The sequence below is a fragment of the Fundulus heteroclitus genome, unplaced genomic scaffold, assembly GCF_011125445.2.
Source record: "Fundulus heteroclitus isolate FHET01 unplaced genomic scaffold, MU-UCD_Fhet_4.1 scaffold_133, whole genome shotgun sequence".
In the NCBI taxonomy this organism is placed as follows: domain Eukaryota; kingdom Metazoa; phylum Chordata; class Actinopteri; order Cyprinodontiformes; family Fundulidae; genus Fundulus; species Fundulus heteroclitus.
This window is the reverse complement of record NW_023396545.1, coordinates 74,306-102,085: the sequence shown is the minus strand read 5'-3', so window position 1 is coordinate 102,085 and position 27,780 is coordinate 74,306. Positions and strand designations below refer to the sequence as shown.

Genomic DNA, 27,780 nt, shown 5'->3' with positions numbered 1-27,780 from the left:
TTCTGCAATATTATTTATAATTCGGTCTAAAGGATATCCAATGACATCAAAATGTGATACACGTTAAAAACAAACAAATAAAAAAATGTTTTGGTTTGATTTAGGTTTCATTTCTAGGCTCCATTCGTCATCGACGTGAGCACAAATTATCCCGGAACTTTCGTTTCCCGAGTCCCGTCGGAACGGTTTCACTGTCGGACTACAGACACCTAGCTAGCTAGCGGCGGTAGCAAATGAAACAGAGCGCCTCTGAGCGAGTCTTTATCAAACATTTCACCGTGTGTGGTTAAACTCGTAGCTAAGCTGCTCGTTTCCATTTTCGACTGTTTGACGCGTTCATACGAAAGCTTGCTTTGTGAAGATGGGAGTGCCGAAATTTTACCGCTGGATTTCTGAACGCTATCCATGTCTCAGTGAAGTTGTCAAAGAACACAAGGTAGGGAAGCTGTTTGCTATCAGCGCGCTATGGCGGCCCCCCGGGGGATCCCTTTTATCCACGTAGCTCCTCTGTGTTTAGCACCAAGCAGCTCATGTATCTGCAAACAATTCAGTCTGGAGTTACCTAAACACAAGACAGACAAGGTCATTAGCTGCATTCCTTCACTAACTGTGGGCTGATCCGCTAGTTTGCTCGGAGGGGTTGACTTTACAATGTAATAAATATAAGGGAAAGGGTTATATATGTCTTTTATTTCAGCAAGTACAAGCCGAACTACAACAACTACTCAGTCAGCCAGTCTCTTAACCTGACTGGCAGAAGTATCGCGATAGCTGCGAGCGACGCAAAGTTGTTGCTGCAAGGTGCGCAGCTGCACAGTAACAACTGTGCGTGTCGTTGTTGTGAAATGCTGTCCTGTCCCGTGTCTGTGTGTTCAGCGGGGGTTGTTGCTCCAGCCTCCATGCTACACGTCTTGGTAGTTCTGGGCTACGTGAATGGCGCCACATCATTGACTCCGTGTTGTATTTCACTTTGCGTGCTGTAGTTTCATCATTGCTGCTGGCCTCATTGCGTCAGGCCGCCTGGTGTCGGTAAACAAAACCATACAACGGTGGTATTGACAGCTTTATGTTAAAAAAGAACAAACTACGTTACTTCCACTCAACTTTCTATTCTGCCTGCATATAACAATGGCTTTTAGCTGCTGGGCATTTGTCCAGTCGGCAGTCTTCCCAGTGTTTGTGTAATCGATAAGGAGGCGACACCACGAGTTTCCCCATGTCTCAACTTTTTCACTGAACTCTTAACTTTCAAAGACGCTGAATGTTGGTGTTTTTCCATCATCTTTAAGCCACAATCATCACCCTTAGAAGAAATAAAGGCTTGAAATGGTTTCCTCCGTATAATGAATCATAAAGGAAATACAGGAATCATTCTGAAATCAGTGACATAAACATCAAACTTTTTTTTCTTTTTTTTTTTTGGTTTACTATATATATTCCACTATTATTGGATTGAACTGTAAAATAATTGAAATAATACCGGATGGGCTCCAGTGGTCACACAGATGACACACACACACACACACACACACACACACACACACACACACACACACACACACACACACACACACACACACACACACACACTTATAAGCTTTCTTCAGAGATACATAAAGAGTCTTCAAGAGAATCGTCTTACGTTGGAAGTTTGGAAAAAATACTTATGACGATATTGATTCAGCGGAGGAGAAAAGCCCAGGTTAACAACTAAATCTTTTTTTAAAAAGATCCCAAGCGTTACACTTGCCACTCCTGCTGTGAATAATTTTACTAATAGGGAACTCTTGGTTTAATAGTATAAAAATTTTCAATGTTTAAGTATATTGTGAAAGCGATATTTGACCATTGCTGCTCCTGCTAAATAGTCCTTGGTCCTCGCTTATACGCCGCGCCTTGCTGCTGGTCTCTTCGTGGAAGCACAATGAGCGCATTGGGAAAATTTAATCACGATTTTCCAAAGATGAAATCGTAAAAAATTGTAAATTCGAATTAATCGATTTAACGCCCAGCCCTAGATTTATGTCTGGGGATGGAGATTGCCACGGAATGAGAATCATTTATTTGCCTTTTTTTTTTTTTTTCCAATGCCTTTCGTTGTCGTTTTGAAAGACCCATTTTAGTTGTCTGGTAGAGGCCACCAAATTTAATTAAAATGTCCTGGTATTTGAAGGAGTTTATGTTATACATAATAAGGTCCTTTAAGGATTGCCGGGCCCACAGCATCACCGATCCTCAGCGCACGCACACACACACACACCGATCCTTAGAGTTGCGAATAAGCTGTTCTTCCAGGTTTGTATTATTATTATTTTTTTTTAAGCACGACCTACCTGGGCCCTGTTTCACAAAGCCGGTTTAGTGAATATCCAGAGGAAGTTCTGGGGTAAATTCCTGCATACTCTGGCTTTTCTGTTTCACAAAGCTTGGAAGCCGTTACCCTGAGTCAAATTATGCCAACAGATTACTCTGTGAAACAACTCTGCTTCATAGCAGGGTTGTTTGGGCCAACCCTGGGGTTTTTTCTTCTACGTTTTAGCCAAGATCTGCACAAGAAGGTGTCAGAAAAGGCGTGATCTTTTTGTGGAATGAGCCTGCAGACGGTGGAGCGCGAATACTCCTCAGACATCTCTGTCGGCAGACGCTGATCAGACCACGATTAAAACATTTTCCAGGTTAATATATTTTTGAGCATTACCAGTTTTCACCACAGTCAATAATTTATTTTAATTGTCTGCCGCGTCTCGTTCGTACGAGGGGGGGCGCCCTCAGGTCAGAACAAATTCTTTGTTCTGCTCTTCGTTTTTATGCCGACAGGCAGCTGTGTTTTATATAACGCAGGCCACGCAGCAAGTCTTTTTGAAGCAACCGTATGTCGCGCTGTCAGCAATGTTGCACTCGTGTCAGCAATGTTGCACAAGACTAATAAAAGAACTACACAGAGTTGCAGATGTCAGTGAAAACAATAATTTATTCGGTAGCAAATTTTAAGACTCCAAGCATACTTTTCTATTCATATATTTTAGGTTTTCCAGGCATAATTGGCTGCATATGGGACTCATTCTTATTACAGCTACTTCACTAAATGAAGATTATGTGAAAATGTTTTATAGCATTAGTGTGCAGGTAGGGCTGTGCATAAAAACCGATACAAAGATTAATATCAATGTTTTTAAAAACAGTTTAATATCGATATTCTGGCTTTCAATATGATATACCTCCCAACCCCTAGGGGGCGTTATTACAGCGCGGCATTACTGTTCACAGCGAGGAAGTGCAAGTGAGACAAATTTGTGGAACGGCCGAGAGGATTGTAGAAGCGCCTTCGTCCCTAAAATCAGACGTTTGGGCACATTTTTGGTTTCTGTGATACGTTAAATATATTTAACCAAATGCACTTTATTTTCCTGTTTAATATATCAGCGATCAATAAATTGAACATAAATATAATATTTGGCTGGTTTTGTTGATTGAATGACTTTGAGCATTAATTTGAAAGTAATAAAAATTGATATCGGAGTCAAATAAAATCAAGCTATTGAATCGGCTCATCCTAGATGATACCCAGCCCTACGTGCAGGTGTGATCAATGTGGATGTAGGTAACTGTCGTGCAGCTAATTCTAGTTTTTATAGGTGAGGTTGGCACAAATTATATACTTACAAGAAAATCAGTGTCAACAACTTTTTTTACATACTTGGGTGTCACAGAGTCAAACGCTGGCAAAAAAGATATATTAACATGTCAGTTATTTCAATAACTCCATCATTAAATGTTGAATGTAGCCACTTAATGCTTTAATTGATTAAGTTAAACGTAACTAGCCTTTAACTGCTCCTAGCCAGGCTAAACTGTATTTTTAGTGTAAGTGGGCTTCTTTCAGTCCGGAAAGTACGATATATGGGGTTGCTGTAACAAATTGATCAATATTTTTGTGTGATTTTTAAAAATCTATTATCTGCTTCCATAACATTTTCTTTCTGATCGCAGATTCCAGAATTTGACAACCTTTATCTGGACATGAACGGCATCATCCACCAGTGCTCTCACCCGAACGACGAAGACGTCCACTTTCGCATCTCTGAGGAGAAGATCTTTGCGGACATCTTCCATTACCTGGAGGTGCTGTTTCGAATCATCAAGCCACGCAAGGTCTTCTTCATGGCCGTGGACGGTGTGGCACCAAGGGCAAAGATGAACCAGCAAAGAGGACGCAGATTCAGGTAGAGCTGGATGACGTCAAGGGACGTAATCTGCATTTTATTTTTGTGATTTTGATGTGATGTAAATAATTCTCAGCTTATGGTAGATACTGGGGAAATAGACCTTGAAGCGTAGTACAGGGATCATCAACACGTGATCACAGTTCTGTAGCCCTGACATCTGTGGTCCTGTTGAAGCATCAGAACGAGATCTCTGCTGGACCCTCTGCAGTTTGCTCAGCATGCAGTTATGTCCAGAGATGATTCAGTCACTTTGGGGCTACGCTTCCTCCTACACCACATCCACCACCCAGGGACATAGTCCAGGATCTTGTTTGTGGACTTCAGCTTGGACTTTAACGCCATCAACCCAATGGTCCCCGCTCACAGCGCCCGCGCTGTGATGTAATCGGCCTGCAAATGCGTCCTTTGAAGGATGCGGCCCCTGAATTGAGACACACCCACAGTTTGGGAGAAGGCCCGGCTGAGACTGTAGCTTCTTACAGCAGGGCAGGGCAAGGCAAATTTATTTATATAGCACATTTCAGTACAAAGACAATTCACATGCTTTACATGATTAAAATATAGGGAACTAAAACAAAATAAAAGCAAGTGGGAATAAAATGTAGAGACAAAATAAAACATGGGAGAATAGAAACAAAAGCAAACATTAAGAACAGTTGGACTACAAAACTGAACTAATGATGTTTCACTAAAACAGTTTAACTAGAACAGTTAATCCTAATGTTGATACACTGATAACAAGTCTGTGATGTATTTAGGTGCTAAGCCATTCAGGGATTTATAGACTAACAGAAGTATTTTAAAGTCTATTCTCTGAGATACAGGGAGCCAGTGTAAGGACTTTAGAACTGGGGTGATGTGCTCTACTTTCTTAGTCTTAGTAAGAACGCGGGCAGCAGCGTTCTGGATCAGCTGCAGCTGTTTGATCCACTTTTTAGGCAGACCTGTGAAAACACCGTAGCAGTATTCAATTTGACTAAAAATAAACGCATGGATTAGTTTTTCCAGATCCTGCTGAGACATCAGTCCTTTAATCCTGGAAATGAAGTACAAGCTTCCACAGTCTGACCTGTAACTAATACCCAAGGCCTCAAACAACCGCAGTATCTAAAGAGGCTGAACAGGGTCTCAACGGACTAAAGTAGCATAAATAGATGTTTTTTTTTTCTTGTACTTCAAAGGTAAAACACATGAAAGCATAAGCTGAGACTCTGTGCGCGGCTGCCGATCTGAGCCGTCTCCTCATGTCGCTGCTTGTATCTCTGTGCGTCCAGGTCCGCCAAAGAAGCAGAGGAGAAGATAAAGAAAGCTCTGGATAAGGGAGAGGTGCTTCCAACAGAAGCTCGCTTCGACTCCAACTGTATCACTCCTGGTAGGGTTGGTCTAAAGGTCTACTCTGTGTGAACATCGCTTATTTACGCGCAAAAGTCATCCACCACGTTGACAGGTGGAAAGGCTTTTGTCGTGTCAGATTCTTAGCATTTCATTAACCGCTGTGGGTGCGTGTGCTGGTTAAAAAAACCACCAACAACAACAAACAAACCGGCTTTTCTTTTTCCTCCCTGGCCCTTTTGCAGGCACGGACTTCATGGCGAGACTACAGGAGCAGCTCAGGTACTTTGTCCACAACAAGGTGTCTACCGACAGGCTGTGGCACAACGTCAGGGTCTTCTTGTCGGGTCACGAGGTGGGTGTCGTGTACAGCTTTAGTGCGAGGCCACCTCAGGGAGGGCCTAATCTGATTTTGAAGTTTTTCCCTCTGTTTCCTCCACGTTAGACGCCAGGGGAAGGAGAACACAAGATCATGGAGTTCATCCGCGCCGAGAACGCCAAACCCAATCACGATCCCAACACCCGACACTGCCTGTACGGCCTGGACGCTGACCTGGTACGCTTCAGCGTCGCTCTGCAAAAAAAACCCCAAAAAAACGACGGCGCTCATCAAAGCTCACCCGGTCTTTCTCTCTGTGCCGTAGATCATGTTGGGCCTGGCCAGCCACGAACACAACTTCTCCCTGCTCAGAGAGGAGGTCCGCTTTGGAGGGAAGAAATCCCAGAAAAGGTTCCCTCTTCCTCCGTGTTGCTTTTCTCTTCTTTCCTGGCTCTCCTGTCCTCTGCGACGTCAATGTCATGAGCGTTGCTCGTTTCCTCTCTTCCAGGATAACGGCTCCGGAGGAGACGACGTTTCACCTGCTTCACCTGTCTCTGATGAGAGAGTACATTGACTACGAGTTTTCAGAGCTAAAGGTGTGCCGCTTAGAACCACAGCTGTCCGTAGTTTTACATGAACGAGCACGTTCCGAGGCGAAAGCGTAAAGAACGTTGGTAGTCTACAGGTTCTGTAGGTGTTCATACGGCCTGGTGGCTTCAGTGCCACGTGTGTTTTACGTGTTTTATTTGGATTAATGTGACAGACCAGCACAAAGAATAAAGGAGGAAGACGCAATGTTTCCAGATATTAATTTCTTTACCAGCTCATCTAGACTGCTTTACACCTTTGCAAAATGGTTCAAGTTCAGTCATCAGCATCTGACGTGCGGCTTTTAAACTTCGTCTCAGGTTCTCTACAGTGGAGATGGAGCGTTCAGGGCGGTTTGTACCACGTACTGGCCAAAAACGTTAATATTTGGTCTCATCCGATCGCGGCCCCTTCTTTCTGTTTCCTATGTCCTCTTTGTGGCTTCTGGCAAACTGAAAAGAGGATTTCTATCAACAATGGCTTTCTTCTTGCCAACCTCCCTTAAAGAACAAATTTGTGGAGAACATGACTAATAATTTTCCTATTGACGGATGCTCACACCTGTGGGAGACTCTGTAGCTCCTCCAGTTATGATTGGCTGCTTCCTTCGTTAGTTCTCTCCTTACCTGGCCTGTGGACTGGGCAGATCCTTTGGATTTTCTAATTGAAGGGGGGGGGGAGAAAACTGTTAAAAGATGATAAAGTGTGGAAAAGTCCAAAGGCTATAAATAGCGTATACAATGCAAAAATAGAACTAAAAAATAAGAAAATATTTCTTGAAATGACAGTATTTTTCTTTGATTTGAGCAGGTAAATAGGATTATTTGCCAATAGAATAAGTTTTTTACACTTAAAATAGGAACAATTCATCTAAATCATCTTATTTCAAGTGCAGAATATGTAATTATCTTATTTTAGGGGTAAAAATACTCATTCCATTGCCAAATAATCTTATTTACCTGCTCAAATCAAGGACAAATACATTAATTTCAAGAAAATTTTACTTATTTTTAGTTCCCTTTTTGCAGTGTAAGAATTATACAGCTGAAAACTCAAAGAAGAGTCTGTTTTATTAAGGCTTTGGATGAGTGGTATCACAGGCGTACAGCATGCATAAGAAAACTGCAGCAGTCGCGTGTTGGGAAACACAATTTTCTGTATGTAATCTATCTTTTTCTGTCTGTGACTGTTTTTCAGCGTCATTTGGGCTCCAGTTATGACCTGGAGCGAGTAATAGACGACTGGATATTAATGGGTTTCCTAGTAGGGAACGATTTCATCCCTCACCTCCCTCATCTTCACATTAATCACGATGCTTTGCCGTTGCTGTACAAAACTTACATCAGTGTACTTCCCAGCATAGGGGGTGAGACTCACACACACAAACTACTATAACTATACAGCATACACATTTTAGTGCATGTTCAAGAATCTCCCGCTGTTAAATTTGTCCTGTAGTTGTGTGTATGCTCAATTTCTGTGTGTTCATATGAGGCTGTTGTTTTTGGTTGGTGGTCACCAACCACAGAATGTAGCAATACGCTCTGTTTTTATCTCATAAATGATGTAAGTGGATCAGAACTGACATGCGTTAATAATTGCAGGTTACCTTAATGAGAACGGCCACTTAAACCTCAGAAACTTTGAGAAATACCTGGAGAAACTTTCTGAGGTAAGATGATCAGCCTGAAAATGTTGCGTAATGTCATTTCAATGATGTGCTCTTACCAACTGTGCTGCTGTTACGCATGCTTTTAATTTCAGTGAAAATTGGTAGTTATCTAATCTGTTCTACTTGTTATTAGATTTTAGATTGAGATATATTTAGGATTACAGAAGCAATTAAATATGATTTTTGTTTTTTGTGGAATAACTATTTATTGGGTTTCTATGCTCCCTGAAAAAGTCTTTGTGTTTTCCAGCTCTGGATTAGTATGGAAAACAAGACTGGAAAACATATTAATACTTCCAGATGTTATTCCCTAGACTGCTGTTTAAAAAGTTTTCCTTTCTTTCTTTAGTCCTTCCTCGTGTCCTTCCTTCCTTCCTTGTGTCTATCCTTCTTCCCTCATTTATTTCCATTTTTCTTTGTACCCTTACTTTGCCTCCTTGTGTCTTTCCTTCCTTCCTTCCTTCCTTCCTTCCTTCCTTCCTTCCTTCCTTCCTTCTTACTGCATTTTCTTGCATCCTTCCTTCTTTCCTTGCCTTCTTTCTTTACCACCTTCCTACTGTCATCCTTTTCTTCCTACTGCCCTTCCTACTGCCCTTCCTTCCTTCCTTCCTTCCTTCCTACTGCCTTTCCTTGTGTGTTCTGCCTTCCATCTGTCCTATGCTCGACTTTATCCTTTGTCTTTTGTTCCTTCCGTCACTCCCTCCATCTCCTTATTTGTTCCTCTTATCCCTACTCCTTTTCTTTCCTTGAGACCTTTTCTTATTATTTGTGTTTCCCTTCCTTATTTCAGTGTGTCCTTCCTTCCTTCCTTCCTTCCTTCCTTCCTTCCTTCCTTCCTTCCTTCCTTCCTTCCTTCCTTCCTTCCTTCCTTCCTTCCTTCCTTCCTTCCTTCCTTCCTTCCTTCCTTCCTTCCTTCCTTCATCTTTCTGTTTATCCATGACCAGTGTGTGTGTGTGTAGTCTTGGGTAAAACAAATTCATTTTCTAATGCCGTTCTGCATCCTTCTAGTTTGACCGGGAGCACTTTAGTGAGGTGTTTGTGGACTTGAAGTGGTTCGAAAGTAAAGTCGGCAACAAATATCTGAACGAGTCGGCCGGTCTGGCTGCCGAGGAGGAAGCTGCGAGCCGAGCTGGCAGAAAGTCAGAGGTAGAAAAGCTCCGTTTAAAGAGAGACCTGTTTTGATTCTTGTCTTTAAATAAAGAAAAATGTTCACTATAAGGTGTTGTCTCTAATAAATAGAAGGACTCGTCCATCCACCTCGCCGCCTTGACCTCATCTGAGAAAGGGACTGAACAAGAAAAAGGACTGACTGATGATGAGGAGGAGGAAGACGAGTTGTTTGAAACAGAGTTCAAACAATACAAACGCACATACTACATGACCAAGATGGGTGTCAATGTGGTGTCTGAGTACGTACAGCAAACACTCAAATAATTACTACCATTTACCAGCTAAATGCTGGTAAGCCTTGAAGCAGAGGCAGACTGTTTAAAAACGGCTTTCAGTAAAACCATTCAGCGGATGTTGTGGAACGATGGAACAAAAAAAAAAAAAGAAGCAGTTTGCAAATATAGCTTTGTGTTGCCTGCGTTTAACCTGCCTGAGCTTCTGTAACATCTGCTGATTGTTATTTACAGCAGAGGTTTGCAATCTAAAAATAAGGAGTATTGAAAACTGACTTCTAAATAGAGAAGGACCTTTCAGAGTATTTTGGCCCATTTCTAAACTCTGTTTTTTGTAAAGCTTCGACCGACTCGCACTGATTTTTACCCAATCAGGATTTCTCTTATAAGCAGATATAAAAGCAGCGTCCAGATGTTTCCTTCTAGTCTTCCTGCTGGAGGCCTTCGTTTGTCTCAACAGCAGCGATGATGTCACACAACGTGTTAGAGAGCAGTTGTTGTAAAACACTGTTTTACCACTTTAATAAAAGAATGTGCTTACAGTCGTTACACCTTTATAATAGCAGTTAGCACATTTAGCATCACCCAATCCATGATCATCCAGGACAAGCAAAAGTTTCAAGCTCAAAAAGGCAAACTTGGTTGTACCTCATTCAGCCTTCCTGTTTCTGCTGAAAGTCTCTCTCATTGGCTGAATAGAAAACCTACATCTCTGTGTGCTTGCTCTGACTTTACTACAACACTCATAGACCTCATGTTTCTTACTTTAAAAAAGCCTGTATAAGTAGTACGAGAAGGCTTTGAGCAGCGTTGCTGTTTTCAGTTTATTTACCTCCTGGAGCCTGTTGGTCGAAGCTAAATTACAAAGCAGTGGGTCTTGTGTGGGCGTCTCCAAACACACCTGCTATTGTTTCTTTTAGGGGTGAGTAGAGAGGTTGCAGTGTTGGTTAACTGCAGCCAGTCACTTGACTAATTTATTGATTTGCAGAGGTTCCCTGACCAATAAAAACAGATTTCCCTCAGGGAACTTCTCGCAGCTATGAAGCTGGGTTTTTTATGCCGTCTTCAAAATCTAGAGTTTAATTGTGGATTTAAAAAAGATGAGTTTGTGCTGGTGCTTGAGATTCAAGACTTTGCGTTTTTGTTTATTATGACTAAGTTAAAATAATCTGATTTCTTTTTTTAATGAAGGAGTTTCATCATGTTTGGATGATGTACTTTAAGATGTAGCTTGTTTGGGAGTCAGTAGATCAAGTAATGCCAAACAGCGTTGCTTTAAATCTCTCTGGATAGTCCAAGTGTCAAAGAGTTGAAAATAGAGCTGTTTTAGTTTATTCAAAAATGCTGATGGATCAAAATGGCCATTTGTTGCATTAAATCATTAAATCTGACAGTAAACTTCAGGATTGTGTTTTTTATTTTTGCAATTTATGTTACATATATAGGTTTAGGGCTTTTTGCCTAAATATCTAGGTTGTAAAAACTAATAGAACAAAAGGTAGAAACCAACAGGTTATGGTGTGTGGCAACTTCTGTAGCTCCTATTCTTATTGACCAGATAAGTCCTAAGCATCCACTGAACTTCTCAGTGACACCATGAACATAGCTGACTGTTATTGGTTTATCTTTGTTCAGAATATTCTTAGCTCACCTAAACATGAAAAAAACCTCTCCATCACCTCCCTCCTGCCTTACAGGGGTGCAGCACGTCACCCTCAGCTGGTACAACACAGAGCCAATGTCGACCATGGATCACCACACCACTCGTCACCTTTTTGCTGACTTAACGCTGTGTTTTCGATTCCTTTTATTTGCAGTGATTTTCTCGCCAAACAAGCCAAGTGTTATGTGGAAGGCATCCAGTGGATCCTTCACTACTATTACCACGGTGTTCAGTCGTGGAGCTGGTGAGTAGAGATCTCTGCTCTGGCTTTTTATTCTACCGGGTCAGCTAGCTTAGCTTTAGAGAATATTTACTCGTGTAGAGGAAGAGGTACTTCAGCTTCTGCTTTCTCTTTGGCATTTATAGGCTGGGTCTCAGTTTCATTGAATTGCCAGTGTCCTTTAGAAACAGATCTCTCATTGCGAACTGTTAAGAGTCGTGCTGTCTGTGTGTCGATCCTGAACCAAGCTTTATCTAACCTGTGCACATCTCTGCAGGTACTACCCTTACCACTATGCCCCGTTCCTGTCTGACATCCGGAACATATCCGAATTAAAGCTGACCTTTGACCTTGGGAAACCCTTCATGCCTTTCCAGCAGCTGTTGGCCGTCCTGCCAGCTGCCAGCAAGGAGCTGCTCCCCGAGGCCTACAGGGTAACAACTGAAATTATTATTATTATTATTATTGAAACAAATGTATGGATAGTCAGGGTCTAAAGGAACTGCACTGATACAGCTATAAAGGTGGACTTAAGTAGCCATTTGTTTTAAATGAACAGGAGTGCAGAGTCACGGTTCTGATTCTGACCGCTGAACGTTTACACAAAGCTAAACTTAACTGAAAAGTATTGTGGATTCACCGAGGTTTTTATGTCCTCTACAGAGGTCTAATTTGATGGATAATAGATATTTTGGTCTCTAGACTGTCTTTCCTGTTCTGTTTTATAAAAGTTCTCATCTGTCAGCCCTTCCGTCCGTCCATCTTTGTTGCACTGCGAAGAAGGAACTAAAAGTAAGTCAAATATTTTTGAAATGAGTGTATCTGTCCTTGATTTGAGCAGGTAAATAATATTATCTGCCCACCGAATAAGATTTTTGCACTTAAAAAGGAACACTCATCTCCATCATCTTATTTCAAGTGCAGTACATAATTATAATATTTTAGGGGTAAAAACACTCATTCCATTTGCAGATAATCTTATGTACCGTCTCAAATCAAGGACAAATACACTCCTTTCAAGAAAATTTGACTTATTTATAATCCTAACCTTTTTATTCTAACTTTAAAAAAAAAAAAAGTAGGGAAAAGTCTGTCATTTTGGTGTAACAAGTTTGTAGGAATCAGGTTTTATCGAAGGTCCAAACCTAAACGTATTGTGAGGGTAGTGCTCAGACTCAGACAGATACAGATTCTGATTATTATTTTTTCTTTTTTTCTTTTTTTTTTTTTTTTTTTTTAGGACTTGATGACCAGTCCCAACTCTCCCATTATTGAATACTATCCTCTGGACTTCAAAACTGACCTCAATGGAAAGCAGCAGGAATGGGAAGCTGTGGTGCTCATTCCGTTCATAGATGAGGTACACACACACACACACACACACACACACACACACACACACACACACACACACACACACACCTGGGTCACGAGTTGAACTTACCAACTTGTGTGTCTGTTTGCGGTGAACAGGCGTGCCTTCTAGCAGCCATGGAGCCTTTCAGTCACAAGCTGACGAAGGAAGAGAAGGCCAGGAATCGGCACTCGGAGTGCGCCATGTACTCATACGACCCTGACATGGACTTTACGTACACCTCCTCCCTGCCTCAGCTGTTCCCAAACATCGTCCATTGTCATGTCAGGTAGATATACACCTTTTACCACTTGTCGTTTCTGAAAACTCCTCAGTGTGATTTCTTTTGAGAGTGTTCAGAGCGCTCACTGTCGGCTCATTGGTGTTTCCAGGGAAGTCCAGATCCCCATGGACGCTTGGCATGTACTGTTAGACCACGTCAGCAAGCGTGTTGACCGCTCAGCTCTGTACTTCTGTGGTTTCCCCACTCTGCACCACATCAAACACAAGGTGGGTCGGTGGTGCCTGTTGCCATTTAACACAGCGCGGAGTTAATTCAGCTCTAATTTAACATGTTTATCTGACGTCCATAAGGATGGGCTTGTTTCCTTTTTTTTCTCACCTTTCTCAATCCTGTTTATTTCTCTCTAATGTTCCCTAATTCACTGCGTGTAGTTTTATAAGAAGAAGAGTGGAGTGGTCGTGTTCCAGCAGAGCAGCAGAGGAGAGAACCTGATTCTGGACATTCTTCCCAATCAGGACGGGGAAACGGTGAGTATTTGTTTGTGTGGACAAACATGGCTGAAAAATCCTAACAGCCTCATTATCAATAACCTACGACAGTAATCATCTGCATTTGCATTAGTTTGTTCACATGAATATATTCATGGGTGGAGTCAACTTTTTGGAGGCCTTTGAACTTAATAGTTCAGTTTTGAACATGATGAGCTGAGCGTAGTTTCCCTGTGTAAACTGCTCTCTGTAGTAAATACTGTGGAAAGGCTGACGTGTCAGGAATCAAACCCACAGCTTTCAGATTGCAAAACAACTGCTGCTCCCACTTCCCAAGTTTATCACTGTGTCACTCTGTCACTTCCCTTGCTCCGCGACCATTTTACAGACAATTATAAGCCGTTGCCTTAAACTTGCGAGACAATTTTGTGAGGTAGTTTGCTTTAACAGAATCTGACTTTTATCAATTAGCTCATAGCATTGTTTATCGCCACAATAAAAGATGTAAAAATGTAACGTTTCAACCTTATTTTAAAATAAACTAATTGAGAATTAAACAGAAGAGAATAAGACTATGAACAACAGGCTGGAAAATATTGCTCTTAAATAATCTTTTATTGGCACATAAATGTGTCATGATCCATAAATAGAAATTAAGACTTTATTAAAAAAATGAACTTAGGCCTGTTCATTCAGGTCAAAATGGTTAGGTAGTGAACTACAAATATGAGTTAGAACTGTTCAAATACTGAAATTCATGTTCGGTCGTGTAATATTTGAAATCTGCATGACATTTCTAAAGCCCCTGTTAAAATATTACCTGACTCCGCCAGATAGATTTGCTCCGCATATCCATCTGGAAACCTTCCGTTGAAGTAACTTTGGGAAGGGGCGAAAATACTGGTTAGCTGATTGGCCTATGTTGGTGATAGACGGGCCAAATGAACCAATCAGATTCGTCGTCACTCTGTTTCGAGCGACGACGAAAACACAACCACAAGCCAAGCTACTCTTGCTGCTGCAGGTAAAGGCTCGTTAGCTCAGCAAAGAAATACTCTGTAATTCCGATAAAACTTGCTCGATAGCCGCGCTAACGCTGGTTTCATCGGCTGAAGCCCCCATGTTCTTTAGACTGAACTGACGCGCTTCTCATTGCGTCACACCTCAACCCGCCTCAAAGCCAACGCTGATTGGACGTTCGTTTGGTGAACGGCTCCAAATTTTCTTTAACGGAGAGTATCCAGACTGATCTGCGAGTGAAACCTTGAAATCTCACGAGATCAGGATGGTCTCACGAGGCTAGTTAAAATACACATAATCAAAGTCATTTTGTAAAAAGTTACATGAACATGTTTACATGCTGTCTACATGCGATATTTATTTAAAATACACACATAGATAAAAGATCCAACCAGGTATAGGTTAACGATAAATCTTCACTGGCAAGTGTCAAGTCAAAGTCCGGTGATTTAAAATTTCAACTTTATAACAAGTCATAGTGAGCTATCCCTGAAATGTTAACGGCGTGAGGAAATAAAAAATGCGGATACATAATTTGATATTTACAATAATTTTTTTGCCTGTTATTTTTTATTTTATTTTTTTTACTTCAATAAAGCCTCAAGTCATTTCAAGTACAGACACTCAAGTCCCAAGTCATTAGTATTCAAGTCAAAGTCAAGTAGCAAGTCTTTTCTGATAACAACAAGCATTCAAATCTGTTATGGTGCACAAATCCTCGTAATAACTTAAATACGTGTCAAAGTCAGAGTAATTAGAGTAGCTCCTTTTGCACTCTTCTCCTCTCTGTCTCTAGATCTGTGATCATGTTGCCGCAGATGTTTTGGGGAAGCCTGTTTTTGTCAACTGGCCCCATCTAGAGGAAGCTCGCATTATTGCAGTGTCAGATGGGGAAACCAGGTACGGATATTAACTCTGAAAAACGTGATGGCAATGCTTTGATTAAGTTCTAGACTCTAGACAAAACGTTACCTTTTATGTGCTGTTTTGTGGTCACAGTTTTTTTTTTTAAGTACTTGCTAAATTCATATCCTGTTGAGAGAAAACATTATCTTAGACTTCTATAAAGAATAAATGAAAAATTAGGAAATGATAGCAAGACGACTAAACACTGATCTTTTTATTTTGGTTCAGTACATTTAAAATTGAAGTAGGTAAGGATGACCAAAACCTTCCAACACATCTTTCAGATTTGCTCTGGATGAGCCTCCTGGAGTCCAGCGAGTGTACGACAGGCCGTCCAGTCCTCCCCCCACTAAAGTCTCCTGCTTGTCTGACAAAGAGCAGAAGGACTGGGTCAAGGACGTGCAGGGAATCACTGAACAGTAATTTCCACTGAGCAATAATGCAGACAGATTTATTGCCATATGCGTTGTTACAGCAAATGAAGTTGGATGGGGATGTCTGCTTCAGATTCCTTTTCTGAAGTATTTGTTTTGTATTCTCTCAGCTTCTTCAAGAGGAAAGGCATCGTGGTGAATGAGACGAACGTGCTTCTGTACGGTCAGATGCTGACAGGAAGGAAGTATGTCCCTAAGGCCAATGGAGTGGTGGAGCTGGAGAAACAGTGGTGCAAGCAGGTCCTTCCATTCGCGTACCAGACGGTGGTTAAGGTACCGGCATGCAAACACCATCCAATAACTCACAAATCAGAAGGATGAAGGAAGCGACTGCAGTCGGCTTAGATTTTAAACCTACCTGTTGAGCATTTTAGTTCAGAGCAAAACCGCACAAGGGAGGGTGCTACAAAGCTTCATTTGTTAAAGCCCCCATTAATATCTAGCAAAAGTTCATTTTATTTGTGTTTACTGCATAGGAAGTAGGGATATCCTGTTCAGGGCTTTTTGTTCCTGGTGGTGATGATTAAAGATTAAGCTTCTGTTTCCAGCTCTCGCTTACAGAGTTTACCTAAAACAAATCAGACGTGAAGCTGCAGCGGCCAGAGCAGCCTCTTTTTGCACTTCCACATGAAGAAGTGTTAAGATGTTTAAACCTTGTTTACCATAACCTGCTGTCAGTGAAGCTGACATAAAGTCAGAGGCGATACAGTAATACCAGCATTCAGGGTCTGAGTTTATTAAAGACTGATAAAATAGTAATAACTGGGGTAGATTGGGACATCTCTAATTAGAGGTGTTGAGTAAAACATGATGCAGTTGTATTGGTTGGGATTATTCTTTAGGTTGGACATGTGATGTAGTCTGGAATTGGCTGCTGATCTCGGTCCTGATGTTGATGTCTCCCCTCATTCTCAGGACATCAAGGCGTTTTACTCGTCTCTGACCTGCTTCAAGAGTTTGGAGGAGCTTTTTCCTCCGTCCACTACAGTCTTCATGGTGGGAAGTCCTTACTACGGTGCCATGGGAGAGGTGGGTTTTCTGCCTCTAGGAGATCACATCATTGTTTTTGATTGGCCAAGTACCTCTATACAAGCAAATGCTTTCCAAATGAACAGTAGAATGCAGTTGAGCTTTTCTATTAATTTCTATAGATTTGTCTTGTAATTTAAGTCACAATTGATAAGACTGTTTTTTAGACTGTTTGTTGTCAGTTGTGTACACTCCCAGTGAATTAATATGAGAAACCTAGATAAAAAAAACTATAGCTTAAGACTGACATACCGTAGACCCCAATGATTGATGCTAGTTGGAAGCAGAACTAACGCCGGCTGCTCTTTAAATTTCCCTCTCAGGTACAAGACTCTCAAGATGTCCTCAAAGACGGCCGGATACGAGTGGTTTTCAATGTGCCTCATGAGCCGCAGCTGGAGCACTTGATCCAGAATCAACACGTAAGACCCATTTCTGACGCCATGGATGTCAATTTACTTCTGGGAATGTCAAACATCCTCATTTGTTCCCGTGGCGTTTCCAGAAATACTCGGTCAAGTACAGTCCAGGCTACATCTTGGCTTCTCGCCTCAGCATCAGCAGCTACCTCGTGTCTCGCTTCTCAGGGAGCATCTTCATCGGCAGAGGCTCCAAGAAGAAGTTTGTGTCTAAACGCTGTTTATTTTACATGGTAATAATCGTTGTCCTTGTGCTGTCTCGTCAACTAATCGGTATTTGTGGCTCTTCTCTGCGTCCAGTCCCTGTGGGGAGCAAAAAGCTAACGTGGGGCTGAACCTAAAGTTCAACAAGAAGAACGAGGAGGTTCCTGGGTACACCAAGAGAACCGAGAAAGAGTGGCTTTACTCTGCGGCTGTTGAGGAACTGCTAGCTGAATACCTGGACAGGTACAAGCTTTCTTTACTATCAGCAGTCTGCTGCCAAGTTTAGGGCTGCTGCGGCCGATCGACGTAAACGGTGACGCTAGCTGCTACACAGAACGTCCGTTAATAAGCTCCTGACTGCAGGTTCTGTGTGTTTTGCTGCATGCTGTTTATTGACTGATTTAGTCAGGTTGTAAAACTTTTTTTTTAAGGTTTTTAAAGTTACTAGAAGAAAATCTAGTCTGTTTATTTATTGGGTGGGAAAACATCAGACAGGCGTCGCTAAGCTAGGTCAGCAGGTAGCTGTAAAAGTGAGCTGCGGCTTTGTTTTCTATTAAAAGAAAAAGGTGTTTTTTTAATTTGTTCTGTTTTCTATTAAACGAACAGCTCTTGTTTCTTGAATTAACATCTGCTGTATTTTTCTAGATTTTCAGAGGTTTTTGATGCAGTGTCCAGATGCAGTCACGACGACGTGTTCTACGAAGACGACATCTGGCCGGGAGAGGACCAGAATGGGTAAGGACTAGGAAATGCAGGGGACCTTTTAAGGGTCAGGAGCTTATTAATATTATTATTAAACCTTTATTTCTACAGGTTTCATTATTTAGACACAAGTTTCCATTTAACTATTAGCGAATATTTAAAAAATCACAACAGAACAATACAAGGCTTTCTAAATTAAGTTCCAGGACAGATGTTTGTGCTCTAAAACACAGCTGGTGAGTTTTTGACATCAATGCATTGTAATAAACAGTTGGGCACCAGAACAATGTGTACCACAAATTTATTGTCATTGAAATATCAATGTGCGTAATATTTAACAACGTGAGCAATTTCTCTGCCAGCAAAAAACAGAATATGCTATTGGGAAAAGTACAATGCAATCACATTCCACTTTGCTGTAATATAGTGTATGATGCTTTTTGTTTAAAGCTGTAGAAAATCTTTTCAGAGGGAATAAACAGGTTCAGGTAAAGGAATTAAGAAGTTGCTCTTTATTTTACAATAAAATTATAATGTAATGGAAATGACTCAGCTCTTTTCCTGTTTCTGGATAGGTTACTCACTATCTGGTATCTTTGTTTGCCAAAAAGCCCACGTCGTAAGGCCATGAATCCAGCAGACCCACATGTTTGTTTTCTTATTGCAAATATTTGTATTTCTTATTGTCAGCTTGAGCCTTTAAGGCCTTGGTTTGGAATATCTTCATTTTACAGAAGGTGGTGTAGGCATTTAAGTATAGGAAAGTTTTCTACGGTATTTCTTATTACAAATACTAACTTGTACATCATGAAGGACATTTCTTCTGAACTTTGAACGATGGTGCATTTCTGTATCAACGTTTCCACTGTTGGCCTGATTTTTTTCCAGGGCAGAGAGGGTGGCTGAAATCACCTCCTGGTTGAAAAGTCATCCAGTCAGCTCCACCAGCAGGGCGTCGTGTGACCTCCAGGTTCTGGATGCTGCCATCGTGGAGAAGATTGAGGAGGCAGTGGAGAAGACCAAGGTGGCAGACTCGTTCTCTGCATCCGCATCTCACAGCCACGCACCTTTTTATCTTTGCCTCACCGTTACCGTTCCTCCCTCAGGTGAAGAAGAGCACCAAGAAAGTCCGTGTGACAGTCAAGCCTCATCTCCTGTTTCGGGTTGGTATACGTCTCACCAGTCGTAAAAATAAGTCACCTGTTAACTTGATGATGTAATTGTTGGCGCCGGTGAACGACGTCTGAAAGATTCGTTAATCACTGAGGATCATAGAGTCAAGGGAATGTGACGATGTTTCCTGCAGCCCCTGGAGCAGCAGCAGGGTGTGGTTCCAGACCCCGACGCCGAGTTCCGTCTGTTCGACAGAGTCGTCAACATCCGGGAGAGCTTCAGCGTCCCGCTGGGACACAGGGGGACAATCATCGGCATTAAAGGAGGTAGAAACGCTCGTCTCCCAACGCGATCTGGATGCAGGCCGAAACAAACGACGGCTAAAGTTCTGCTCAGTTTAAGTACATCAATCAGTGCCTGTCTGTGTCCTCAGCCGAGCACGAGGCCGAGGTTCTCTATGAGGTCTTGTTTGACGAGGAATTTGCCGGAGGTCTTAGCATCAGGTAAGTTTCGGTGTACTAGTAGTACTTTTTTTTTTCCAGACGCTGGTGCTGGATCCACAAATGAGTGGCCGCAGGTCTCTAAGGCTATGTTCACGCTGCAGCCTGAAGTGACCCAATTCCGATTTTCTTTTCATGACAGTCTGAACGGATTTTTAAATGTGACCTGTGTCTGAACGCCCAGGTCGCATTCTTCCGACCTACACGTCATTGATACTTGACAAACGTCTCTAACAGTGGACCTGGCTATGCCAAAGAGGTTGACAAAAAAAAAAAAAAAAAAAAAAAGAGGTTGGCTATTGTGCGTTAACAAGCACCTGTTGCAAGTCCATTCAGCCCCACGGCAACGCGTTTACTGCCTGCTATGGCCGCCGAAGATGTGTGTTTTTATGTGAGAGCGCTAAAGAGAGCCGTTCAGATGCACATAAAGGTCGCCTTTGTCATTCGAAAATTATGAATGAAGTCCGTATCAGTAAAGCCACTCACATCGCTAAAATTTGGCTCTCTTCCTTTTTGATCTTCTTAAAAAGATTGCGTTGGTAATGTGCTGACTCCGGTTGGAGAATAACGTAAAGTACGCAAGATACGCTGCAGCATTACGATCCGTGTTTACTTCCTCAAACAATGAGCACGCTTGCTGCGTGTGACGTCATCGCGTCCTCTACTGCGCATACGGGACACTTAGGCTTATGAATGCAGTTCACACAGGAGATCACATACAAGTCGCATATATTTGGAAATGTGAACGGACACGCAAAAAAATACGATTTCACAATAATATCGGAATTGAGCATCAAGTCCTGCAGTGTGAACGTAGCCTTTAATTCAGCTTAAAGAGGTCACAAATTCTTGACGTCTGTGAAATGATTCCTAATAATTAAATAAAGTCCACCTGTGTGTAATACAGTTTAATCGCTCGGGAACATTAATGAAAAAAAAAAAAAAGATCATAAAGGCCCACAGACCAAACACCAGGTCAGGAATGGGGCCGTAGAGACGTTTGAAGCAGGATTTAGGATATCACATATTATCCTAAGCTTTGGGCGGCTCGGGGAAGACTGTTTAAACCGATAACAAGACATGTTTGCAGTTTAGAAGCCAGCATGTGCTGTGGTCAGATAAGATTGTGGTGGCAGCGTCATGCTGTGGGGATGCTTTTCATTGAAGCATAGGGAGGTTGGTCAGAGCTGACGCAGAGACGGAAGAAGTATTATTCAAACATAATTACCATGTGGCGTTTGAGTCTGCCTTTATAAAAACTGTTAGAAACAGCGCTGGGGGTTTGTTAACCCACCCGTTTTTTTATAAGCCAAGTTAAGAAACATTGTCGATGCATCACATTTAAAACAGTTATTGTAAACCCCGTACCGCATAGCAAACAAAGCATCTTCCACGTTCAATAGCTAATATATTTAAAGCAGCAGGAAAGGGAAATAAATGTTTTCCAATAAGGTTTTAAGTGTGCTTACTCTCAGTATTTCAATAGGCAAAGAGTCTCTGGTCTTTCTTTTAGAACCAGGAAGCAGCTCAGCGCCTCCTTGGTTAAAAATGGTTTACGTGACTGCTGTGTTAGTCCTGAAACGACCCCGCTGTGGTTCTGTCTGCTCGCTCAGGTGTACATCCCCTCGCGGTTACCGCCTCCCTCCCTGCGCTCTCATCAACCTGTCCCACGGTACCCGATTGGACCACGGCTCCCACAAACTCACCGCCATCGTCAAGCCCCAGCCAGCCGCCGGGGGCAACTTCAACTCGCAGCGCATGGCGGGCCTCAACCACTCGCCTCGCTCGCCCTTTGTGCCCACGCAGGTAAGAGGGGAACGGATGCACACAGCACAGCAGCGCTTGTGATAAGATGTTCTTTAGTCGTTTCGCCTCTTCCTCTGCAGCACAACAAGAATGCCGGGGCGTCTCAGGGTAACAAAACTCCATCTAAAGGTCCCAACCAGAAACAACACGCTAAGGTAAGTTTCAGATGTTTCGTCAAGCGTCGTGTGCCTTAGCCAGATGGAACCGGAATAAAGACTTCTGTTTCTTTCTCCGGCCAGTCTAAGGAGGAGTACAGTGACGTGTGGCAGTCTCTGCAGAAGACAGGCCCTCCCAACAAACCTCCTGATCACTGGCACAATAACGTAAGTGTTGTGTTGGGAAAAATCTGCAGCTTTACAATTGTTCATGAGAAATGTACTTTGCAATTAAAAGATTTTAAAGTAATGATGATTAGGATTCCCCCTCATACCAATTTAGCCTAAGCATGATGAGTAACTGAAATCAAGGCCACATTTACGGATTCCTGCTTCTTTGGCATGCTTAAAGTAGGACCGGGCGATTAATTCAATAACAACATATGTCGATCAATAGACAGGTGGTGCAATGGAAACCTTTTGCATTCTAGCCTATCATGTAGGTTAATGCAACAGTCATTACATCCTCCCAACCAATCACAAATGCAGACCCAGGAGCGCTTTGTCAACAAGCTCCGCCCACTTCAAAGAGTTCTTTTTTTAAAAGGTCCCATGTCTGCATGAACCATTTCATGTTGTTGATATTGCTGCATATGTAATTTTTCCAAAGAATTCACATTGTTTGGTCAGGCCAAACAGTAAAAGGGTTGGGTACGGTAATGATGTGCAGCTCTACTAAGTTGACTTCGCTATGATTGGCTACAACCATATTTTGAAAACCAATCAAACGCCCCCAACACCTCTTTCCCCCTCCATCCACACCTCCCTTGAAATGAAATAAACGTACAGGCAATGACAGCGCTGTGGTCGCCACCTTCAGTGGTGGTACAGAAGTTTTTTTTAAATGCGTTTGTTTGAAATCCCCTTCAGTAAAGTCCCCATAAAACTCTTCTGTGTTTCTCTTGTCCTTCAAGAGTGAGTGTAACCTTCATGCGTTTTAGACAGCCCTCAAACATATCGGCTCTCCTTTTTATTAAACGCTGTGAAGTTAGAGGATGAATATGGGACATCAGTGGTGTCTGCCTCCTGTTGGTGCCGATACAGTGTCTTGGTCTATCACATAAAATCCTAATGCATCGCTTTGAAGTTTGTGGTTGCAGGATGACAAAATGTTGAGGTGAAGCTAATAGTGGTAGAAGATATGCATCCAAATGCAGTTGTTTATTTTGCAGGTCCCAACTGGTGGCATCAGAGTATTAAAGAAAAATGAAGACGTCAACTCTTTTTTCCCCTCCAAGAACACGGCTAATAAGGTTAATAAGACAACTTCTACTCCTATTTATTCTTTTTTTTTTTTTTTTTTTTGGACTGCTTTGTTTTGGCTTTCTTGCCGTGTATTAAAAACACTGTTCCTTTCTGGTTTGGCTCCTACAGGGTACCCCTGAGTTTGAGGAGCTCATTGCCAATCTAAAGCTGTCCCAGGGTAGCCAGCAGACGCCACCACCTCCTGCTCCTCCAGAGGAACCCAGCAGCCAGCCAGACGGTCCATTGTCTCCACAGTCCTTCGCCATGGTAAGTATAGACATAAGGTGATGATTATATAACATAAGAACGAAAATGATCAAATGAAAAAAAAAAAAACGTGAGGCTAATTCAGGCGTTTTGGTGGGCTATAGAAAGGAACCCTGGTTCTCAAGGAGATGCTGAAGATTGACGGCGCTGGAAAAGGAAGTCCGACATCCCAGGGGTCGGCCAACCCTGCTCCCTCTGCTGGCCAGCAGCACCAGCAGAACAGAAGACGATCGAATAAGAAGCTAGGTACGTAGCCGCGCAGGTTTCCTAGCCAGCACAGCGGGGAGCTGGTGTTACTTCTTTTCTCACCGCACATTGCTTCCACCCAGCTGCAACGATAAACAACGCTCCTAGCGAGTCGGTCGCCGTACCCCCTCCAGCATCGGCGGCTGCTGCTAACTCTGCCCTGAGCAGTAAGGTGTCAGAGCTGGCCTGTGTCTGCGTGGGCTTGGGCATGGCCCCTCCAGACTTCAGCTTCATTCCCAACCGACAGGTAAGATCAGTTACAGTTCCCCACCTCAGATCTGCCGCTCCGCTCAAATATCACTGTGATTTACCTTGTTGTGTGCCGCTGCTTGTCCCTCTAAGGGTCTGGTAGTTTGCCAGGTGAAGCTGTCCAACGGGCTGATGGTTCACGGACCTCAGTGTCAGTCAGAAAACGAAGCCAAGGAGAAAGCCGCCATCTTTGCCCTCCAAAGACTGGTATTTATTCATCTATATATGCACAGTCTGCCGTGTGTTACATGCTGGAAAAGGTGTAAAAGCATGCAATATGTCTGCCTTCTCGTGTACCTGCAGAACTCCCTGGGGTCAGGGTTCCCCCTCCTTCCTCACCTGTATCCAGGGATGGCTCAGATGCCGCGGCCACCAATGGGAGCCATGCCGCCGGTCTTCAACCAACAAGGTGGGTGTGTTGGTCTGATAGGTTCCAGCTTGTAGTGCCGGAGCAGACGCGTTTAATAGTGAGAAGCCAGGCACTGAAATGTGAGCTGCTGCCTTTCGCTTCAACAGAAGCGCTGTCAAGAGTTTCTGTTTCCATGTTTCAGCCATAAGCAGCGTTTTCATGTGGCTGAGCAAAACAAAGTAGCGCGTGACGGTTAAACATGATAAAACGTTTGGCACACCGGCACAGGTGGTTGGTGCAGATGGACATTTTTTAAAGATTTTAGTGCAATGTTTTTACAAATTAAAATCTTTTGTTATCAATGCTTTTATTTTAATACACTGCAAAAAGGGAACTTAAAGTCAGTCAAAGTTTCTTGAAATTAGCGTATTTGTCCTTGATATGAGCAGGCAGGTTTAAATGATCTGCCACTAGAATAAGGTTTTGGCCCTTAAAACAGGAACAACTCGTCTCCAGCATCTTATTTCAAGTGCAATATATCTAATTATCTTATTTTAGGGGTAAAATACTCATTCCATTGGCAGATAATCCTATTTACCTGCTCAAATGAAGGACAAATACATTAAGTTCAAGAAAAGTTTACGTAATTTTAGTTCCCTTTGTGCAGCGTAGTAAATAGGATCAGAACCAATCAGCTAATCTAATCCTGCTTTATTTATAAAACATTTCAAATCACCGTTGAGTACCTTAATTACTCAGAAGCAGGTTTGGGTAGACCCATTCACTGAACTACCCCAGAAAACCAGCTGGGTACCTGAAATGGTTCCTGGTCAAACAAAGTCACTGGTTTTGTTTCTTTGTCAGGTTTGCTGCTGCCCTCTCAGGGTTACGGCCCCCCTCCTCTCTGGGGGATGACCCTGCCCCCTCACCACCACCCCAACCAGCCCTTCTACGGAGCACCAGGAACCTTCCCCGGTGCCGCCCGCCCCCACCCCGCTCCCGCTGCACCCATCGGCTCCCACAACCAGTTCATCCCGTTACAGGTGAGCTGTAACGCGCATTAACGACGGAGGCTCGATTATTTCTGCTCTGCTCCAGCTGTCAATTTCACCCTCGGCCCTTCTTTGCGTCTGCCACAGGTGACGAAAAAACGAGCCTCGGCCAACAAAAACAGCCAAGAAAGCCGAGAGTTTTACAGCGCCGCCAAAACCGTCGCCAGGAACCAATCACAGAAAGCCCAGAGCCAGCGCTCCGCTCAGTCGCAGCCCCAGAACCAATCACAGGGCGCCAAACCCCACCAGCCGCACACGCAGCAGGCCAACAGCGAGCCCTCCTCATCCAGTCCCAGCCTGGCGGACGGCGCCGCCTCAAAGACGGCAGTCCGGCACACGCCTCCCCGACAGAGCGCGCCCGCAGCGGGCCACACCCCTGGCTCCGCCTCTAAGAGGAAGCACAGGAAGCTGGCTGTTAACTTTGAGGCGACTAAAGTGTCAGAGTGAGCTGGGCTGTGTCTCTGGATCAGGTGTGTGTGTTCGAGAAAGAAGAGTTGATTCCTTTTATTTTAAGCTGCTCTTCTTCTGAGTCTCCGATCGAAACCTCATCATTGTCTCTCGCAACCATTTAAGAGCAGAAAGCAGCTTTATCCTGATGCGTAAAACTGGATTTGTTTTTCTTTCAGCATCTGACCCTGACTAAATCAGGATCGTGGTGAGATGCCTTTTTAAGCCCTGTTATGCCCAGTGTGTTTAAGCCAACAGGCAGCTGTGCAGATCCTTTTTAGAGGTGTCATCTCAACTACTTTTTTTTTTTCTTTCTTTTTTTTGGATCACTGCTAAAGTAAGGCAGCACTGAGGATCATTTCCAACCCACAGAATTGACTGTGCAGGTGGATTTTCTGTTTAAAAATATTATACATTATATAACACCTCAAACTAACGCAGTTGGCTCATTGGACCAGACATTCAAACAGCCGTGGAGACATTTAACTAAAGGTTAAAGTCTAAAACTGCCTGGAGTCTTTGGCTCTGTCCATTTGTTGTCTTTTAAAATGACAACAAAAGGAAGAAAAGGGCATTAAAATCATTTGTCTGGTGTTTCTTAGTTCGTCCAATCAGGTGCACCCTGAATTATTATTCTTTTTTTTGCATGATCAAGTGACAAGATCACGTTTTCCTTTAACCGCTGCCACAGCCATCAATTCATTTCCCTGGAGAGGCAAATTGAGATAAAGATCTCTGATTAGGATTGCATGAGGAGGTAAAACTACCTTAACTTAAAAGTTCCACATTTTAGCACACATAAAATATTTTTCCCCCTCTTAGGAATTATGGATTTTGTATTTCAGATTTCTTTGGAGGGGGAGGGGGGGGGGGGGGGGGGGGGGGCATTGATTTTTTTTGTTAGCTGTTTTGACAGCACAGTGCCACAGTTTAATACATTCATAAATAGATTCAATAATTTTTATACATCTTATAATTTAAAAGGGTTTGAAAAAAAGTTATTATTAACTCTTAATTATTAGCGTGTAAAAATAATAAATACATGAATGCATATTTAAATGTGAAAGTTGTTTTAAGGTTATGTGTAAAGATTATGTAGAACTCTTACAGCATTTGGTTAGTTTATAGTTCAGCGCTGCAGCGCATTCAGAAATAATTTTCACTGCTGGTGTCGACAAATCCACTAATTTGATTGGTTAACCTTCACAGCGTGTCAGAATATACTGAGAGGGGCAGCGGTAGCCCCGCCCTCTAAATTCTTAATAAAGTCAAGGTGTTGCTTTCCAACCATGACAATTATCATTAAATAGGACCTATTCTTTTTCTAAATACAGTATATTCTTCCTAGCAGCATATTTGGTTGATTTAAACTTTGAGAACATGTTCGAGTGATTAAGAATTTATTTATCTATTAAAGTGAAACGAGCGGGGTTCACGCTCCGTCATCTCCACCGTAGCCATCGCAGGAGGCCAAATACTGGCATGTTCACATCAGCCCTGCCGCAGTTTACAGAGCGCTTTTAAATCATGACGATTCAGCAAAATCCCAGCAAACCAACCTGGATCGTATCTCTCAGGGACGTGTATCCACGGCAGACGCCCTCCTCAAAGCTCGGCCTTTGTGTTGTCTCCACGGCCGGATCCTCCCCTAACTCCATTCTTTCTTTCTTTTTCTTTCTTTCTTTTTTTTTTGAAAGCAACTCATTTGAATGTTCATCATGATTGTCGGCTTTTCTGTTGCAGCTGCAGAAGAGATCGTTTAAGAATCGCATCAGGGTTCTAGATCTTGGTGACATAGTGGTTGCTTTAACATCGGTCCTTTGGTTTTCAATCTTTGTGCTTTATTTCTTGCAGACTAAAATCTTTTAGGGACTTTTTTTATATTTTAACAGCACTGCCAAATTATACAACGGGATATGAAAAATTACTAAAAAGCACATGAAATGTAAAAAGTCATAAAGGTTTAGCTAGATATTTTTTTTTGTTAACGCTACATTTGGTATGAGCTCACATACAGATAAGGACTTTATTCTTATTGGCAACCTTTCTGAACACAGTAAATGTTGTTCTGGAGGTTCTAGTTTCACCTCAGCAGAGTGGACTAAAGAGAACCCTCTGACTTTACAAC

General features: G+C 42.6%; 1 protein-coding gene across 1 annotated transcript; it reads left to right on the top strand.

The window, feature by feature from the left end:
* Positions 1–176: 176 nt before the first annotated feature.
* xrn1 (5'-3' exoribonuclease 1) lies at positions 177–26,320 on the top strand. Its single transcript, XM_036129067.1, has 40 exons — positions 177–436; positions 3,991–4,223; positions 5,501–5,598; positions 5,804–5,913; positions 6,004–6,114; positions 6,203–6,288; positions 6,386–6,473; positions 7,663–7,831; positions 8,070–8,137; positions 9,146–9,283; positions 9,377–9,546; positions 11,358–11,447; positions 11,701–11,857; positions 12,664–12,783; positions 12,897–13,066; positions 13,170–13,287; positions 13,453–13,548; positions 15,326–15,429; positions 15,720–15,854; positions 15,980–16,142; positions 16,785–16,898; positions 17,222–17,320; positions 17,404–17,519; positions 17,618–17,764; positions 18,167–18,256; positions 19,112–19,247; positions 19,330–19,386; positions 19,530–19,662; positions 19,770–19,839; positions 21,450–21,642; positions 21,723–21,797; positions 21,882–21,965; positions 22,970–23,050; positions 23,172–23,309; positions 23,414–23,555; positions 23,639–23,802; positions 23,898–24,011; positions 24,108–24,213; positions 25,018–25,196; positions 25,293–26,320. Exons 1-40 carry the CDS (start codon positions 362–364, stop codon positions 25,650–25,652), a joined length of 5,097 nt encoding a protein of 1,698 aa, XP_035984960.1. The 5' UTR covers positions 177–361; the 3' UTR covers positions 25,653–26,320.
* The last annotated feature ends 1,460 nt before the right edge of the window (positions 26,321–27,780 follow it).

Excerpts from the sequence above, each read along its gene's own strand:
- xrn1 (XM_036129067.1), top strand. The coding sequence starts at position 362 with ATGGGAGTGCCGAAATTTTACCGCTGGATTTCTGAACGCTATCCATGT. Across the intron at positions 6,115-6,202 it reads ACGGCCTGGACGCTGACCTG|ATCATGTTGGGCCTGGCCAG; the intron begins GTACGCTTCAGC and ends TCTGTGCCGTAG. Across the intron at positions 18,257-19,111 it reads CCGGGAGAGGACCAGAATGG|GGCAGAGAGGGTGGCTGAAA; the intron begins GTAAGGACTAGG and ends ATTTTTTTCCAG.